Raw genomic sequence first — 19,404 nt, forward strand, 5'->3', positions numbered from 1 at the left:
TCCCCTCTTGGTGATGGAGTGTGACGAAATTCTCCAATCGTAATTCTCCACGTCAGCGGAATGTGTGGGCCCAATGCCGATGTGGATTTTTGGAATTTCCTTCATTTCATTGCACAGGTGCTGACCCGGAAAGGGACAAAAATTAAAGGCCTGTTTTTTAAAACTGTAGGTAGATCTAGGGTGTTCGGACAAATAAGTCAAAATGGTTTATTTTTTATTCTTATTCAAATTTTTTTCGTATCACTTGGCTTATTGTCATTTTTTTGGAGATTATTGCATCCTCACGACGAGAAATCTAAAAAATAAAAAATTTTGACCGAAATCCAATTTTTTTTGAATAAAGACGAAAGTAAATCAAAATAAGCCAATTTTTTCGTCTTTATTCAAAAAAAATTAGATTTCGGTCAAAATTTTTTACTTTTTAGATTCCTCTTGTCGTGAAGATGCAATAATCCCTCAAAAAATGACAATAAGCCAAGTGATACGAAAAAAATTTGAATAAGGACAAAAAATAAGCCACTGTGGCTTATTTGTCCGAACGGGCTTACTCCTAAGATTTTAGAGTTCAGATTTTGCTGCTGTTTTTTTAGAGTGACTTTAAATTCTGAATTCGAATTTTGCATTTCTAAATAATTTGGTGCGAATTCTAAAAATGGATTCTCCTAAAATGCACTTTATAAAATAATCAGAGCACCAAACGCCCGTCTAATGTATAACTAAAATTGTACCTCTATTCCAATTTTAAAGTGATCATACCCCTTATAAATGATATTTTTGGAATTACACAGATTTCTACTTTGATTTTTCGAAGAGATCATGTATTTTTAGACATCCCCCAATAAAAAGTGTATATTCCTACTACATAACTCAATGGAGCAATATGCGGTTCTATCTTCTGAATGTTCATTTCCTAAAGACAAATTTCACTGCTTTTGGCTCTAAGCCTTAAGCGGCTTAATTATGCTTCTGCCTTCAAAACAGATGCATGCATAAATATTAGTATAAACGGATGCAGAAGCTAACAATCATTGATCACATTGAGCAAATGTCTGTCACCCAAACACTTGTCCCTCCTCCATAACACACCAGCATAATATTGGTGTGGAAAACAAGTTACTGTAATAAAGTTTCAAGTACTACTTCACTATTTGCTCAAAACATAAGGACAAAACCCCTTGAAAAATCTGGCCAACGTATATATAGGACTTGTTCGTTTTGGGTATCCAAAACCCTTACGCACGGTCTCCGATACATTTTCTCTATTTATGTTTCTCCACTCACTACTCTTAAAAACCTTCCACAAATTCCAAAACGAATAAGGATGAATCATAGTGAAACGATTTTCAATATTTACAGAAAACTGATATTATAAATAGCAAGAGTGTACTTTAATATTAAAATACTTAAAACACCAACATTATTTACTTCATTCACTAAAAATAATAGTCGCATGAGAGGGTGTTTTTTAAGAAAAAAACAATAACATTATCCAATACTTAGTACGTAAAAGCTTTTTGGCAAAGCATGTCACGTGACAAACCAAATTTGTCCATCAAATGTAAAGACCAAAAATGCACTTGCCGTCCGTCCTCTTGGGAAACCAAACACTTCCGGAAGTGGAAATTTCAGCCTTCTTTGTAATTGAATTTCCACCAGATTCAGACAAAAGTCGGGGTCTCTTTGACAGAGAGTAGTTTCTGCTTCTTTTTTGCTTCTGTACTACTATACTAAACTGTTTTCGAAAACATTTTTGGTCTAGAGAGCCATTTTGGAAATTGTTTTCTAATAAGTAATTACTTTTGGTGGGTTGGCAAGAGTACTCTTGGAATACTTTTTAATACTAACATTAATTCATTTATCTTTCTTCTTTCTCATCTGATTTTCATTAGCTTCCCGTTGCATAAGATTTTCAATGGTTCAAATGTATGATGAAGCAAAGAGATCAAAAGCATAACTGTTTTAGGAAAACTTATTAGTATTTCTATTTAATTTACTGGATTGGAAGTTTTAGGAAATCCAACTAGAGCGAAAGTTTCAGTTTAAATGGATAGAAAGAGCCTACAAAAGTGTACATACGATGAACTGAAAGACATCCGCTTTGCAGAGAAGCATTTTTTTTTTCTTCTAATAACCATATGTCCAGATCAGATCGCGCGCACCTCAACTTATTCCGGAACTCTTATCGACCGGACAAACCCTCCAACGGCCCTAATGTTTGGAATTTTTGGCTTCCGTAGGATTCAAACATGCTAACTCATAGAGCACAAGCACTTATTTACTTTCTCGTACGAGCACTTAATTCAAACCCCTTGCCCCTTGGTGTTCAAAGAAGCTTATTTTGTATGAAGGCTCCGTTTGTTTGGACGTAAAACGTTTTTGGTAAAATGTTTTACCTATTTTCTGGTGTTTGATTGTATAAAAAATGAGAAAAACATTTTACATGTAAAACATTTTCTATTAATTGGATGAAAATAACTTACCCTTGAATCTTCCGTAAATTATTTTCCAAAATAAACTCACTGCCTTCTACTGTAATTCTCACTAGTCAATTTCATCGATTATCAGTCAAGACTCACATTCAATTCTAATATTCTCATATCTCTCCACCATTTAAGCCTCTCCTCTCTCTCTACATTTTTTTGTCGATTCCTGAAAATATTTTTCAAGTGCCAACCAAACACCGGAGAATACAAGTTTGAAGATTGTTTTCTGAAAAAACATTTTACATGGAAAACATTTTACATCGAAACAAATGGAACCGAAGTGTAACCATTTAATTGCCATCGTTAAGAAAATAAAAGAATCATAAACCAAAGAAGAAATAGGTACCAAAAGAGGAATCTCTACATGATCGACAACAGAACGAGAAAAAAACTGAAGAAAGGTAAATTCACTAAGGGTATATCATCTTACTTCCGGTTCATATACAGTATGCAGAGCAAAACAAGACGTGCCATCATTCTTTTTCTCCAGAGAAAGATCCTCTGGACATTATTGTTTCGAATTGAATCTCTGTGTAACATTGGGAAAACCCTGGCGTTGACTCCAAAGCACCCGAAAGAATAATAGGAGGAAAAACACGGATCGCAACAAGTATCCCGCTCTATATATCCCCTGATCTAAAATCTACAATCTAAGCCTGAATATGAACACCAACGCTTGGTTAATGATCGGGAACATCCCAACGAAACTGAACACCAAAGAAGTCCCTCGAGCAAACCGGCTCCTTCAGGCAGTGTTTGAATCATGAGTTGGTAGAGGGATTTTTGAAGGAAATGAAGAATTTAACAAGGAAAAGTTAAGAGGATAGTTGAGTGAAGAAGGAAAACTCACTTCTTTGGTGATTCTTTTCCCTAAGACAAACCCCTGTACAAATCCGTGATCCATCTACTACCCTATTTTGCCGCTTCTCTTCTCCACCTCCATCTAAAACTTCTTCCATTTTCACTCTTCGAAGCAAACTATTTTTCCAGTCATAAGATAGTGATGGAAGGGACAAAAGGTAGAGAGTTGCTGTAAATAAAAGGGGGTTCTATATATCAAGGTGGATATCCTTCATACTCGGAGGAGATAATGGCGGCACTGCATAAGAATCAGTTAATGCAGTTTCCAAAACCTTCCTTGCAGTTGCTTGAGACTCTCCGCTATTGCCAATCTTTCTTGACGAAATCCCTCTAGATTCTATGCCTCTAGAGGTATTACTACTCTCAATAGATGACAAGAATTCATCCTTCGATAGATTTGTATGCGCAGCCGCAACTACAGACGTGAAAACGCCGGATTCTCTCAACTCTTGTACAATGACCTACAAATTGAGACAAAACAACTCAGAATTTTGATGATTCCTGAGCGCGACATTCTTTTACTAAAATAAAAGGAACAAAGATGAGAACATCCCAATTGAGAAATTTCAAGAATAAAACTTACCATGGGAGCATAAATGCGAGTCAAGATTCCCTTCTTTAAAAGTTTTGCATTTACTGCTTTGTCAGTCCACACGATATGTTCCCGGTACCTAAAGAAAGAGAAAAAAAGCAAAAGTAAACATAAATGACATCTGGAACAAATGTATTTCACCTGTATGTTCGCAGGACAATGAAAATGATATGCTAGAGATCTTACACTCACATGTAAACTTGACAAAGTGAGGTGATCATTTTAATGGGACAACAGAAATGGGGAGAAACAGTCAGATGGGTTTCTCGTTATCAATTGAGAGCCATTGAGCTGCGATATAAAGCACTACAGCTTCTTTGGTCCTCAAAAAAAAAGCCGTGACATTTCATTTAGCAAAATGGGACCTTCAAAGGTGGAGCCAATTGAATAGTTGGATCAAGGTTGTCATAATCTTCTATTTAGAAACTTCAGAAAGGCGCCTAGCAACTACATTCCATACTAGTTAAGAGAACAAATAGCACATACATAAGGGTCTTTGCCTAGCACATACATTCCATACTAGTTAAGTGGTATCATCACTCCAAACACAAACTGTAGAAAAAGATTCGTTGCCTAGCTTTAGAGATGGTTAAGTACTCCCCAGTGGATCATCTTTCTAAAGATTTGCAAGTGCCTTCACTTCAGTGATAACATTTGTTTATTGGTAACAAAATAAGAGCTGTGCTCATTTGAATTTCAATTAAAGCAACACTATTCTCTCACTTCCTTTCAATCAATGGAGCAAAAATCTAATCAATAGATGCAAGCATAAAATGATCTGAATGAATATTGAATGTACAGACCAGAAAATATACTAGCAAGACAATATGAGAGGCCCCTGGCTTTGATGTTCCACTAATTCTGGATAAACTTTTTTCACCTTAAATCGAAATCACACTGAGATAAATGAAGCTTAAGCCTAGTAAAGTCAATCCCAATTAAATTCATGGACCACAACTTAAGCATGAGATGATAAGTGCAAATGAAATTTTATTTACAACTGGCAAACCAAGAAAGCTACATGGACACGGCATTGAATTTTACAATTAGCACAGAAAAAGGAGTTCTCCTGCAATCACAAAGGTTTTTTAGCACTCAAAATTCTAAGCATCTATCTATTCTGTTTGATGTTTCATAGCTCGGATCAAATGAAAGAACATGCACAGAAATAACAAAGTTTAGTCTACATGAAACCATTACCAGTGAAGCATCTCCTCTTCAGTTGCGGTTGAAGCAATTATAAATGCCTGCAATGTGGAATCTCAGTAAGGCACAGTAAGCAAAATAAATTACAGATGAATACGACACTTAAAAGAAGGTGATATGTCCGGGTCCAACACATCAACAAGTGTACTTGGACATTCTCAGACGCGTGTCCAATACTCTTGCCACATGTCTGATGCTCTTTTGCAATGTCTCCGCCACTTAATTGGTGTCTAGGACAATGAAATAAATATGTAACCGAGCTTGTTAGACACTCATTAACATGTGAGCACCAGAAATTTGGGAATTTGACATGTTAGTATGATATGCAAAGTTGAAAATATAGTAACGGCTACAACTGATAATGTTTAAATCCACTTAAAACTTGTATTGAGTTTACAGATTTTCTGATGATGCCATTGGGCAAATTTTTAAGGAACTTGAGTCCCATGTCATTCTAAAATTTTCATAACTTATTGTATTTTATCTATTGTTTAATTTGAGATGTAAACTTATGATTATATATCCACACAAAACAAGGTATATATGCATATAGTTAGTATATTTATATATGAAATATATAACTGAATGTATCCCCGAAGTGTCCATGACTCCATATCCTACATTTTAGCAAAACAATGTGTCTCCGAGTCCTGTGTTCTTATCCGTGCTTCTTAGGACGGGATGATAAGGTATCATGACTTCACAGATTTACTCAAATGCAATGTCACAATATGCAAAAGTCAAGTCAAATTGACGAGAGGCTTCAGTTAAGCCAGCCAGGATTTAACAGGGAACTGCATTTCCAACTTTGTGGAAAATTCTCTCTTGCAATTGTCAGCCTAAATCATACATCACCCAGTAGATAGAATACATATAATTGGGTATACCGTAGTAATGCAATAATTGTACTTGCCAATGAGTTTAGCCATGGATCTCCAGGTGGATGCCCAGGGTTCAGCCTAGTTACACAAAGCACATGGGACATAGAATCGTTGTTTCATAGCACGTGTTTAAATATTTCTGGTGAAACCAGCCACTCACTCCAAGGGTATAAATTTATAATCATCAGGGAGTAGATCGGAATACCATACTAAATTAGAATGTCACCAACGGTTAAATTTATCTGTGGCTGAGTAATGGCTAGTAATTAGTACAAAGGGTTCAGTTTCAAAGGACGGAAGCCAAGGCTATGGGCTAGAATAGGCATAAAATCCAAGGCAAAAGATTTCGGGAATTTCATGAAATATACGTTGATGGAATCTATAAATGTAGATTAAAGCCTTGGAAGTAAATTGACAGCAGCCAACTAATTGAGATTTATTCTGCCCGAAAGAAAAAGAGAAACTAGAATAAGAGTATAGGACTGCCATAGAATATTAGGTGAACCATTGGTACAGGCTCAAAATGAAAGAAAATGCGTAAAACAAAATTCGAAAAAACAAGAATGAGAACTTACAGCTCGGTCAAATTCTAACATGAAGCATCTCTTAACGTCTTCCTTTGTAGGCTTACAACGGCAACGATCACGTCTTGAGGTCAAATCAGAGAACTTTGGATATGTATAATGCAAAACAGCAGCATCATCCAATTTGATCTCACTACCAAAAACACAAACACTGTTGAGCACTAAAAAGAAGGATGCATAAACATAGGAAATGTCTAGCTGAGATTTTGCAATTGAAAACATGGGAGTTCCACCTTTTAATAAGACCTTTATAAAAGCACTTATAACTCAACTAAACGCCAAAGAATCACATACTTCGGGGTCTTCATATAGTTGTGCCATCTGTGTGCACCATTAGGACGAAGATGATCTTGGATGCGGGCAGCTGATTTCCCATTTCCATAAGTCAAAAAGTAGTTAGGGTTACCACGCGTTGCTTCTTTGTAATTACCAAAGTATGTGTCTTTCGGAAGGTGGTCATAATTCTTCTTAAACATTGACACCTGCAGTAACATGAACAATACTCTAGATTAGGATGTATGGGGATCCCAACTGTGCAAGACATTGCAACCTGAGGTGGCATTTTCCATCCTTGATTCAAATATGATACTTCAATTTGTGTCATGTAACAATTATATATCATCACAATTATCATGAGTAAAAACAGAAACAAGATAAAGCAACACGCCTTTGTCCATTAATACCAAGAAACAGAGGTAACACAACAAATCAATGATATTTGGGCTTCTCCCCATCTGAATATGACTATGGCTATCTTTGGAGCTTGGATTTGTTGGGGGACAACAAAATGGAAGGGAAATAGAAATGGTGTACAGCTTCATTTGTATGGGTAACTAAAAGTGCTGAAAGGAGAAAACAGATCTTACCTCGCTGAAAGGTTCCTTAATGTCATCTCTCTCAACGCTGCTCTCCTGAAATATTAGAAAGAAAAAAGAACAAGTGATTATCATTTCAGTACCACTCACAAAGATTACTTACTTATAAGTGATATGATAGAATGGAAAGACGCTACAAAAAGATAAAATGAAGTAACTTTGATTTAAAAGTTGTACAGATACCATAGTATTCCATACACAATAAATGCAAAAAAGAAACAATCCACTCACGTAATTTGGAAAGATAACCATATCCACATTTCCAGGCACTTCTGCTAGCAGTTGTCTCATAGAGTACTCACGAGCACCCGCTGGATGAATTAACTCATCAGTGTCAAGATGTATGATCCAATCCATGCCTGCTTCCTTGGAAACAAATCAAAAAACATAAAAGACATATCAGGACTTGCTCACAAATAGTGTGTGGAAAACCAAAGTATTGTATGCATAATAAAGCATAAATTGCAAAATGTCATAAACAATAAGACAATGTTGTACCCTTGCCATGACGATAGCCATTTCCATATTGAGGGATTGCTTGACAAATAACTCGTAGTTGCAAGGCTTGTAGAAAAAGCTCGCCAACCAAGTCTCATTCCAGATCCGACTAAACACCACAAGAAAAAGAAGACAAGGAAAACTTAGGAGGGGAGACTAACTTCTTGATTAACTGATATCTCCAATACAGTAGAGGTTTATCAACCCAAAAGATGAAAAAGGGATATGCTACATAAGAGAAAAGTTTGTAAAGAGCCAGACAATCTGGCTATAATTGAAAATTCCACAAGCAGAAAAATACTGTGGGAAAGCATTACACTCAATACAAGGAGTACGACCTTAACAAGGATTGTCTATGAAAGATTATAGCTCAAGATACAACTTACAAGGATAATGTTGCAGCACCAAGAGTACATCATAGTGGTTATTCTCTCTCCATGTCCATGGCTGGCCATTCTCATGTTGAATGGCGAATTGGAAACGGCATTCCTCTTCTGTTCAGTTCTATAGCCATTTCAAAGCCTTTTAGGACAAGTGACTTAGTTACAACAATGTTCTGGCATTGTGTTTCTCATATCCGTTGTGATTACTCCATTCAGTGTTCAATGTCACTGTTGAATGTCCCCATGAAATGAAAAAAATACGTGACTAGAAACCAACAATCTCATCATCTTTTATCCAACCAATTTCCAGTTACCCATTAGCAAGGTGTCCTATACTACAACAAGAACTTTCATTATTAATTACGAAACTTCAAGAGAAAGGGAAAAGGCCTTCGTTTTACCTAGGTTCAAAATTACTAATTATTTGTTAGTTTCGTAGAAGGGGGGATGAGAAAACGAGAAGAAACCGCACTCGACAAATGGTGAGGATTCTAAACTGGGTTCAAGGACCTAAGGATTCTTGTATTGAGGGCAAGAAATAAACAAATAATATTTTAGATCACCAATTGTCCTAAGAGCCTGAACCGCTAGAAAATGGGCCAAACAGTGTACATCAAACCACATAATAGACATTGTGCACAGTATGTGCCTAAAATTAAGAATAATGCATCTAACAAACCAAGTAGCAAAGAGAACCACCTTCTAGTTTGTTGCTCCTCCAATTCTTTTGTTCTGTATATAACTTTTACTCCCTGCCAAAAAAATTTAAAGACCATAATTGGAAGATCTGAACCAGAAAATCAAAACAATTGAAAGGAGTAGAGAGTACTAGAGAATTAATGATTCAGACTCACTGGAATGGACTCTAGGACTTTTGATACACTAGGGGTTGCAGCTTTCCCTTCTACAAACAGGAAGAAGTTTGTAACTCCAATAACCTTATGATAGAATAGCCAAGGTAGAGTCTGCTCTAAGCCAGCTGAAGTGCTTGTAGTAATACATAACTGGAACCCAGCAAAGATTCAGAACAGAAGAATACATAAATTGCGACAAGGATTCACGAATATAAATGTACACAAGTGGGAGAGCCTGACTAAACATTGAAAGAATTAATAGTAGGATGTTTGGCAGACGTACATAAAGAATCTATGCACCCATTAAAACCCTTAAAAGGGGAAAACACCAATAAACAGCTAATCGCAGCCAAATATTTAAAAGCTCATTATGATGGCCAGTGATTTTTTATTATCCAGAATCAAAGAACCTCCATGGTCATAAAATTGCACGCCAAAAGAAAAGGGTTCAAGGGAAGCACTGAATATCGATAGTAACAACTAAAGAGACACTAAAGAAATTTGAAGGGTTCATTAAAATGATCTTGTACAGAGATTTCAACAGTTGAAATACTGTCCCCCAAATATTCAAGTAACATACACTCCAGTAGGCGGCACCAGTTTCACCTTTAACAGAGACAAAATAATGAAGACAAACAATACAACGGTACTTCTAGGGTGCTTCTGTCATATCATGTGACCGCATATACTTGGGATTATCCGAGTATCCATAGATACCATGTTCCCATCCATCGTGGACGTTTTAAATAACCACATTACAGCTGCCACCTTGATGGGATTCAGCAAGGAATATGTTACAAAGACTACTTGGGTCAGACATCTGAAAGGGTGAAAGATATGAGTCAGATTGACTTTGATTTTCTTTAGAAAGTGCTCTATTTTACTTTGTAACCATCATTTTACAATCAAATAATATTCTATAGAAGAAATCTGAAATGAAATGTTATCATAGAATCATTGGTAGGGGAATTAGAAACTTAGACATTCACATATACCCAACATTTAATACCTGAGATCATACAGCATAGATCAAGGGTGAAAATGCAGTGTGAGTCAAGGATAGCTGGAGCTCATTTATCTCGTTGAAAATGGTTGCGTAATGTATTTTATGTGGTAACAACCACAACATACAAAATGCTATGTCTTTCTGGTAGGTCACAAATCAATTTTTTTTTTTTTAATTATGTAACATAGAATTTGCAACTGTACACTCTATGGCAACTAAAAACAATATATACATGTCATCATTGCAGGATGCTTAGCTTTGATTCACTTCTATCGGTTAAACAAAGTGAAGTCATGAAACCCTCAATTTTGAGAGGCCGACGTCATTTGCATGGCCGAAGATGTATTGGACAGGAGAACCTCAAGGACTATCATGCTTCTTAATTGGTGCACAGAACCCAAGACTTTTCCCCACTTCAACAAAACATCCTCAAGTGAAGCAATACAGAACCTACGTAGCTTGATGATCTTTCCAGATTTACCATAAGCGATTCTGAACGTATATTGCTCTAATACTCTGTACACACATATACTCATCATAATCATCACTACAGCAAATGCAAGATCCAGAAAAGAACCCAAGAAACCCAGGACAATTAATTAAAACCAACGGACTTTCAATGAGACACCACCAAACACAAGACTCTTTCCCAAACCCAACATGCTAGAATTCAACAAAAAGTTCTCAAGCGAAACAATGCAGAACCAATGTGATTCAATGATTTTTCCCAATAAATTTTTCACATCCATATACCTACAAACCGATACATACATCCACACACAACATGATAATCACTGCAATAGGAGGAAGATCCAGCAAACAATAACTCGAGATAAACAATCAAGATCAAAGAGTTCAGGTGCATTTGAAACGTATGGGAGTATCGAGCGGAATGGAAAATTAAAAAACTTCCCTCCCCTATTTTGGTCACTAATTTCAGAAGAAAAAGAAGAAAAACTCCAGTAAAACAAGTGGAATGTTATTTCTTTTCCTCTTCATTTTTCCATGTCTTTGTTAAGTTGGGTTAGTAGGAATTAATCAACAATTAATCACTGGCGGGGCCTATCCGACAAGATCCGACCAATTGTTATGCGCCAATTAATCGAAGATTACTAATTGCCATGGGCCGATTAATCACCGAACTAGGTCTCAAAGCTCGAAGGTGGTCGACCACCTGACTAGTGCATAGCAACTTTAAGAACATTGTTAGTATGTCATTTCCTATTTAGTTAAAACCAATCAAGGGAACAATGTGAGGGCCAAACGCACCTCCAAAGTTATTTGATATCCATGGATTATACTAGTAAATCGTTTGTTGATTGGGGAGTTGTGTGAGGTTTCTTGCCCCAAATTAGGAGTGTTCACCCCGTCATGTACATGTGTGGTTGTTTATAGTAAGTCTGAAGGGATCATCAAACCGCATTGGTTCTGTAGAGTTTCACTTGAAGATGATTTGTCTGGGTGCGTCAATCATCAAAACTTCTGCCATTATTTTGGAACTTGTGGGGGAAGAGAAAGGACGTGAGATGAAGGGAAATATAGTGAGAAATTTGAAAGTATGGGGCACTATTTTTCTTTGTTTTGGTTTTCACAGAGAAAAAGATAGTAGAAAGAAAGAAGTAGAAGGAAAATTAATCTTTATTAGGAAACTTCTCTCATGCTCCCAATCCTTGCTCTATGCTCACACTCTCAATTCTTGCTCTCGCGAATTTTAGTGCTTGGGATACTATTAGAAGTCACTTTTACGATCACGCACACAATTTTATGCTCACACTCCCGCTCATGCACACGCATTATGGGTGAGTTAGGGTCTCCCCCATGCCCCCAAACCTCAGACTTTCCTTATTACCTTGAAGTTCATCAGCATAATGCAGTGACTTCAAATAATTTCCGGGCCGAGGTCATCCTCTAAGCCACCGGTGGATCCATCGTACATGCACACAACCTAGATAGTACCAAATCCACAAATCTTTCTCTGTGCTTCATTTTTTTTTTTTTTTGGCCAAAAAATAGGATGTTAGTTAGCATAAGTTTGATTACCATGGGGGCAACCTCCTGTCCATAGGAATCGAACCCTAGACCTCACGCTCCAAAGGAATGCTACACAACCATTGGGCCAAACCCCAAGGAAATAACCAACCACGCATGTACATGACGGGTGAACACTTAATTTGGGGCAAGAAACCTCAAAATTCCCCAATCATCAAACGATTTACTACTATAATACATTGATATCAAATAACTTTTGGGTGCGGTCGCCCTTCACATAATCCTTTAATAGGAACCTTCACTCCCAATCCTCACATTGCCCTCAAGCTCTCAATCCTTGCTTTGCACTCTCGCGAAATTTAGTACTTAGATCCTTTTGCCCCTGACGGAACTCCAAAGCAGCGATTGGGATGATTTAGGTGCGGCCTAAATTAGAGCTTGAGAAAATCCCAACTGACCAGAATGGTGCAGATATGATGACAAAGACACTACCCGCGGAGAAGAATGAAGCTTGCAAAGACACAACGGGCATGGTGGATCCCTCCACATGAGGCGGAGGGGAAGTTTGCCAAAAGGTTCACTATGACGAGGGCATGCCCGAGTGAATATTTTCCAGAATTTGTGAAGGGACGAACTCCACCATGAATTTGTAACAAAGTTGCACAGATCGGGTTGCACAATACGAGATTAGGTATTCCTTTGTTGTTAACCTACTCTCAAGTGAGTGAAGTGATCAATGGGTATTGGTAATGAGCGGTATAAGATTGTGTTGGGAGAGAATTTTGAATAAGCAGAACAGAACCAAGAGCGTATGATCCAGCAGTGAAATGAGCGAAAAGCAATCAGGGACTGCGACATTGATGAATGCGAGCTGTCCATACTCCATACAAAGCAATCAATGGAGAATGGATAGAGTCGAAAGGAATAGGTAAGGTAGGGTCAAAGGGCCGGAAGCAGGAGAAGGGATAAGTACCCTCTTTGGTCCCTGCGTTCACTAGCCTCTGGCTATAGAAGACTCAAAACATCAGACAATAACGCTACATCGTAGAAGACACTTTTATGTTTGCTCATACTTCATATTTTTAGAAGATGCTTTTACGCTCGCGCTCGAACTTGCACAACTGACACAGGCGCATTACGTGACTTAGGGTAGCCCCCATGCCTCCAAATCTCAGAATTTCCTTATCACCATGAAGTCCATTAGCATAATGCATTGACTTCAAATAATCTTCGGGGTTTGGTTAACCTCTATGCCACCATTGCATCCATCGTACACGCACATTTATGTTACAATAATCAACACAACCCAGATAGTACAAGATCCACATTCTTTTCTTCTACTTTTTTCCCCAAACGATCGGATGTTAGTTGTTAGTATAAGTCAGATTACTATGCAGGGCAACCTCCTGTCCACAGGAATCGAGCCCTAGACCTCACGCCCCAAAAAGGAGCGCTACACAACCACTATGCCAAACCCCAAGGTTTTCACAAATCAATACCTCAAAAACCCCAAGAAAACGAAACAAAAGCCAAAGGAAACTTAAAACTTACTTTGGGTCTCAGATCAGACCCGTAACTGAACTTCCAGTCCCTGTAGTACGGGAACGAAGCGGACCGGCTCCGACCCAGAAGATCCACGCAGTCGGAGGACGCGGCCGCGGAGGAGCGGACGGTTCCGGACGGGTCCATGCCCGGGAACAACGGGTCGGGCGACCAGCGGGTGGTCGGGTCGGTGAGGCCGCCGCGCCACTGGAGGACGAATGCGAAGGCGGCGAGGGTTAAGGGAAGGATTGTGAGCATCAAGAGGAGCCTGGAAGTGAACGATGATGAGGAGGAGGAGGGTGGGGTGGGTCTGAGGGATGAGTGCAGACCACCCGCCATTGGGAATCAGTGAGAATGTGGTGATCGGTTCATGTAATGGGTATTGGGCAGACTAGGGAGTCTTCGCAGAGAGAGAGAGAGAGAGAGAGAATGAAACTGACGGTAGTTGTGAGGGGAAAGGAAAGAAAGGGAAATACGAGGGTGGGGAACCTGGGGAAGCAAGAGGGAACTTGTGGGGGGAAATGGAGGTGAGGAAAAAGTGTCTAAAGAAAATTTATTCATTAACAAATGTTTTTAACGTATCTTTAAAAGGTATTAATTATTAAAACACGTTATGGATCGTCATTTTTCCATGATGAAAAATAAATTTTTATTTGTATTTTTAATTTTTTTGTTATTCTTTTTAAAACACATAATGAAAGAGAATTTTTAGACTCTCTTTAAATCTTGTGTGTTTGTGTTGGGGGTAGGAAAAAGTGTATAAAATGATAAAATCTTTAGTTATTTCGAATTTTTTGGTAATCTTCTAAACCAAATAATGGAAGAGAATTTTTTATATTTTACTTGGTTCTTTTGTTTCAGCAAATTCCGAAAAACAGCATGAAAGAAAAAAAGCTTTATTTTATTTTATTTTGGAGTTATGAAAACATAAATCCATAATAAATTTTCGTTTTGTTCGTTTTGGGTACTCAAATCCAACCTAAAGATCGAAGCAGTTAAAGAGAAATATACTGAAAAAGATAAAGAAAGAAAAAAAGTTGATTTTGACTTTTACATAATTGATATTTTTCATACCTCGTTTAAATTTAGGAATCAAATAGAGAGGATATTTTCTTTATTTTTTTCACTCTTTTATTCTCAAGTTCCAAACGAACCTTGAAGTTTGGGAGTTTGATTTATGTTTCAACACGATATTTAAAGTCAAATGTACTCAATTGACTATACAAGCAAAATGTGAATTTATGATGAAATTTATCTTCAATAATTCAAGTCATTCATTTGATAGGTTTATGATGAAATTTATCTTCAATAATTCAAGTCATTCATTTGATAGGCAACAAAAACAAATTGTGCATTGGACATCAATAGCATTGCAACAATATTTGAATTTTCAAAATACTGATAATTGATCTATTTACTGAAAATGGTGTTCACCCTGGTCTTAAAAAATTTGTTCATAGTTGACTTATAGAGTTGGACAGGGACAAAATTGCATTAAATTTTAGTCGACTTGATATTAATATTTACGTAAGATGAATTTCAGTTGAAGTGCAATCTCAACATTATGTTTGTCATTCATTTTACCGAGAATACATACTTCGGTCATAGAGTAATCAACGTCCGATTAGCTTGATTTATTCTATTCATTGAGCTCTGTTCAATATTTTAACAAAAATTAGAATCCGTTCTAAGCTCACAGCAACCTAAGGCACGGTAATAACCCAGCTCAAATTTATTCTTTCATTGATGTGAATACTTTACTAATGCATGGTTATGTTTTTTTTGTTGATCGGAATATACATGTTGTAAGTTGAGCGAGTCAAATGGTTTATTGAACGAATAAAATTATCAAATCATTCCAAAACTATTCTCGACCATTAAATCTAAATATAAAGGTTGAAAATATAGGAAATTCAAAACCTGAACTTCTTAATCTAATTATATATATATACCCATGTTAGGCATACAATTGCAAAATTGCACCTTGCAAGTTTGAATAAATCATCTATATTGGCAAAATTCACTCCAATTGATGTCATGCTCGTGTTGATATTTCTGTCTATTGATTTTAGTTTTCTTTTAATTTCTTAATCTTTTTTTTTTAAATTCGTTTTGTCCCATAATTTTTGTCACATTTACAATTCCGCTCTATTTTGACCTAAAATGAATTTTAATTGGAGAATAATTTTTAGGTTAGAAAATGACTTGAAATAGAATATTTTTTAGGTTAGAAAATGACATGAAATCCCAAAAAGGGATAAAATAAAGAGACAATGTGAGCATTTTTCTTTTGAAATGCTTTGAAAGTTTATCTTGCTGGCTTGACAAGTCCAATGAGCTAGGTTTCTGTCATTCAACCAATGCCTAATTGGTAGAACTAAACTAATATTGTGAGGGTCACTATAGTGGAAGAGTAATGGGCTTAAATAACGATGATCCCTTTTGACTAAAGAAATAAAAGGTTTATTAGTACCTATCAGCGAAATATTTTGTCTAGACTCATTCTAGAGGAAAATCAATTTTATACTACTCAAATCGTTCATTTTTTGACTTTTATTTATTCAAAGATAGGGTTGATCGTGACGTTACACAATTGTTTTTGAGAAAATTTCCTACATGGCATCATTGAAGGTTGAGATTGATTTTCAAGTTTAGGGTTTAATTGATCTAAGGGTGGTTCTCTTTTTATGTTCAAAATTCACTTACTATAGTATATTTAGTTGATATATATATATATATATATATATATATATATATATATATATATATTATGCGCCTGAAATCGCACAAAATTAATCTAAGGGGTGACATGATCAAGTCCCTAATATCACGTCTCTCACTTTCCTTATCAGCGAATACTCTATTAGCGAAACAATTTTTTCAGACCCATTCCTCAAGAAGCAATTTAGAATTTGGGGTGACTCTACTCACACACCTTCAAACACAACGCATGATAGTGTAGTTTCACAATCTATTATTACGATCCAAATCGTTAATTTTAAAACTTATTCATTCAAAAAATTGGGTTGGTCAGACATTGGTAGCAATTTGAAAGGTTTGCATTTATCTTGAGAAAAATAAATCGCTATGATTATCACTATTCATTGATTGTTTTGAGTGATCACATATTTATTGATAGCTGATCAATCTACATTTACACGTTGGGAGATACAAGATGAACGATCTGGGATCGTCAAACTAGATTGTGGGGGTCTAACCTATTGTGTAGCGTGTTTGAGAGGTATGTTCGATCGAATAGATTCGTACGCGTGTAGCGGCAACACCTATTTATTAAAGTCATTCTTTTTTTTTTCTTTTAGATAGTCACAACTACAACCGCGAAAGGGCAAAGGGCAATATTGGTGGATGATTCTATTTGTTACTTTTATTTTTTATGCGTCGACATTGGTAGTAAATTTTTTAAGGTGGTTCTATATATACACCCACTTAAAAGATTGAATATAGTTTCAGAATGCCGTCATCTTCTACAAACTTCTATAACTCGCATTTTTTACGCCACCCACCAACCACAACCAATGTACGCATGCCAAATCGCTTTTATTAATTCCTTGTAAGTAACCTGACTAATCGTCCTATGTCGACTCGATCGGGCATTCAAGATCTAATGATGAACAATATTCAAACAACCAATTAGAGAGAGTAAAAAGGATCATCATCTATGTATGGTGGTTTTAATGTTTCTTCTCTTCTATTAAACACATTACACATGCAATAGTAGTCTTCTATGTGTAGACCATATCGATTCCAGGTGAGCCGTGTGCATGGATTAAACCATTGTATATTCTGTATCAAATACGAAAAACTAGATTAACTTTAAGAGTGGCAAACATGGCAAATTGTACAACAGCTGTTTACGAAGAAGAATGAGAGTTTAGAATAGTTTGGGTTAGAGTTAATTTGTAGGAGATGAGGCATTTTACGGTTAAAATTAACTTTTTTGAAGTGGGTATAAAATGAAATTGGGTCTGGAGAAATTATTTTTTGGTTCGAAAAAAAATCATCTCTTTTAACTACTCCCTCTATTCCTAAATGAGAGTCCCTCTTAAGAATTTCAACATTTTTAATTAAGAAACATGTAATCATTAAACCTACTTTCCGGCCACCATTACCCCAATAGTCTACATATTTTACACTATTTGTATTCACATACGATGGACATTTTTGGAATTTTATCAAATTTCTACTTCTATTTTTGGAAATGGACAATCATTTTGGAACATCCCAAAATGAAATAAGGGACTCTCAATTAGGAACGAATGGGGTACTATAATTTAAGAGTAATGAAGATTTGTAATTATTATTATTGCTAATGAGGGACGACATTGGTCGTGCATCGATGATCGATCTAGACATTTCTATGACTTTGTGATAACTGAGTGAATACAGAATACATTGCACAATCTCCACTACCCTAGCTAATCTATCTACAATACCATGATTTATGAGAAAATTCAGCTTAGCGTTGGATCCAACTATAGCAGTAGCCGCTTAACTCGTTAGGCTAACTCCTAGTTTCGCCCTCTCTTTTCCTACCTGCGGAGTAGTCCGCTGCGGTCCCTGCATGTAATAGCAAGAGAGTGTTGAATTCTCTTATTCACCTTTTCTTGATTCAATTCTAAGTGCTGAACGGCTCCACATTTCTTCGAATCGAAGTTAAACTTACCCTCAACGACCAGTGGTCATTGTTTCCTTCATTGGGGTCCGCCTTGCTCGGTACTTTATTGCTGCTCTGCTAAAATTGACTGAAGTTGAGTCCTTAAATTATTGATCTTGTGTTGCTCTAGCTTGATTGTCATGAAAAGAAAAAAAAAAAGGATCAACAGAGTTGCTTCAGAGGTCACATTTGAATAGGGGCTCTCTGCCCTGGTTATAACGTAGTCATGACTCCTTTAGGCTGATATAATAAACAAAATTGTTTCTTCAAAGCTAATCGTAGAAACTCCGGTTGCGGTTATTTTGAGTTTATTGCTTGGTACCTACTTATATTGGACAATTGCAGCATTAGAGTTTTTCATTTTTGGGCGATTGTTGAATCACAACAATCAGTTAGAGGACACAATGCTTCACTTCTGGAGCAAATAGTTGGCTCAAAAGGTAGAAGGTATAATTATCTTGCATCTTTGCACCTTTTGGATTAGTAATTTGTCTAGCGACAAAAGTTTTAGCACTGACAAAGTCTTCTAGGGCTGGCGTTGAGGCTCTGCATGGGGAGTATTTGTCGTTTTCATCCATGTCGGTTGGGGAAAGCGTGCAACGTGTTGTTTCTCTACAGGCGAGGATGGGGTGTTTGTGGGTGTGGGGAGTTGCGCGAGATGGGGGATAGAGCGCGAGTGGAGAGACGGGAGGGTAGCTTCAACGAGTAAGGTTGGGGGCTTGAAGAGGTGAAGGATAGTTGAGATAACAACTAAAGAAGTGTGTGGAGAGCTCAAGGGGAGACTGGAGGGGTTGAGTGGCTACTCCGGTACAAGGTGAAAATTGTGCGGAGCAGTCACAATTATTACGATGTATTTGGCAGAAGTTTTTATTGGAACCTGTTTGTTAGAACCTAAGAAGCCAAGACACATCTACCTGCCTCACAAATTTGTGTCTGACACATGTCGATTATGGACACGACATGACACTCTCCGAA

General features: G+C 36.9%; 1 protein-coding gene across 2 annotated transcripts; it reads right to left on the reverse strand.

Moving 5' to 3' along the window:
• Positions 1-2,826: 2,826 nt before the first annotated feature.
• Positions 2,827-14,272, reverse strand: LOC131322695 (glycosyltransferase-like At2g41451). Of its 2 annotated transcripts, XR_009198922.1 has the most exons (12): positions 13,764-14,251; positions 9,218-9,367; positions 9,063-9,115; positions 7,981-8,089; positions 7,714-7,848; positions 7,474-7,518; positions 6,902-7,089; positions 6,599-6,740; positions 5,137-5,183; positions 3,928-4,015; positions 3,334-3,805; positions 2,827-3,226 (listed from the first exon to the last, which is right to left on the reverse strand). XR_009198922.1 is itself a non-coding variant. In XM_058354109.1 (11 exons), the coding sequence occupies exons 1-11, from the start codon at positions 14,091-14,093 to the stop codon at positions 3,533-3,535; spliced, it is 1,560 nt and encodes a 519-aa protein (XP_058210092.1). In that variant the 5' UTR covers positions 14,094-14,272; the 3' UTR covers positions 2,827-3,532. The 2 variants fall into 2 exon arrangements, 1 of the variants encoding a protein (XP_058210092.1); XM_058354109.1 differs by having other exon boundaries at positions 2,827-3,805; positions 13,764-14,272.
• Between the last annotated feature and the right edge of the window lie 5,132 nt (positions 14,273-19,404).

The sequence above is a fragment of the Rhododendron vialii genome, chromosome 4a, assembly GCF_030253575.1.
Source record: "Rhododendron vialii isolate Sample 1 chromosome 4a, ASM3025357v1".
NCBI classification, from domain to species: domain Eukaryota; kingdom Viridiplantae; phylum Streptophyta; class Magnoliopsida; order Ericales; family Ericaceae; genus Rhododendron; species Rhododendron vialii.

Bases quoted from the DNA above. Each gene is read 5' to 3' on its own strand.
- LOC131322695 (XM_058354109.1), bottom strand. From the start codon at position 14,093: ATGGCGGGTGGTCTGCACTCATCCCTCAGACCCACCCCACCCTCCTCC. The intron at 8,090-9,062 runs GTGGTTCTCTTT...TGTGGTGTTTAG, and splicing joins GAGGAGCAACAAACTAGAAG to TCGGATCTGGAATGAGACTT. The intron at 5,184-6,598 runs GTAAGTTCTCAT...TCCACATTGCAG, and splicing joins TGTTAGAATTTGACCGAGCT to GCATTTATAATTGCTTCAAC.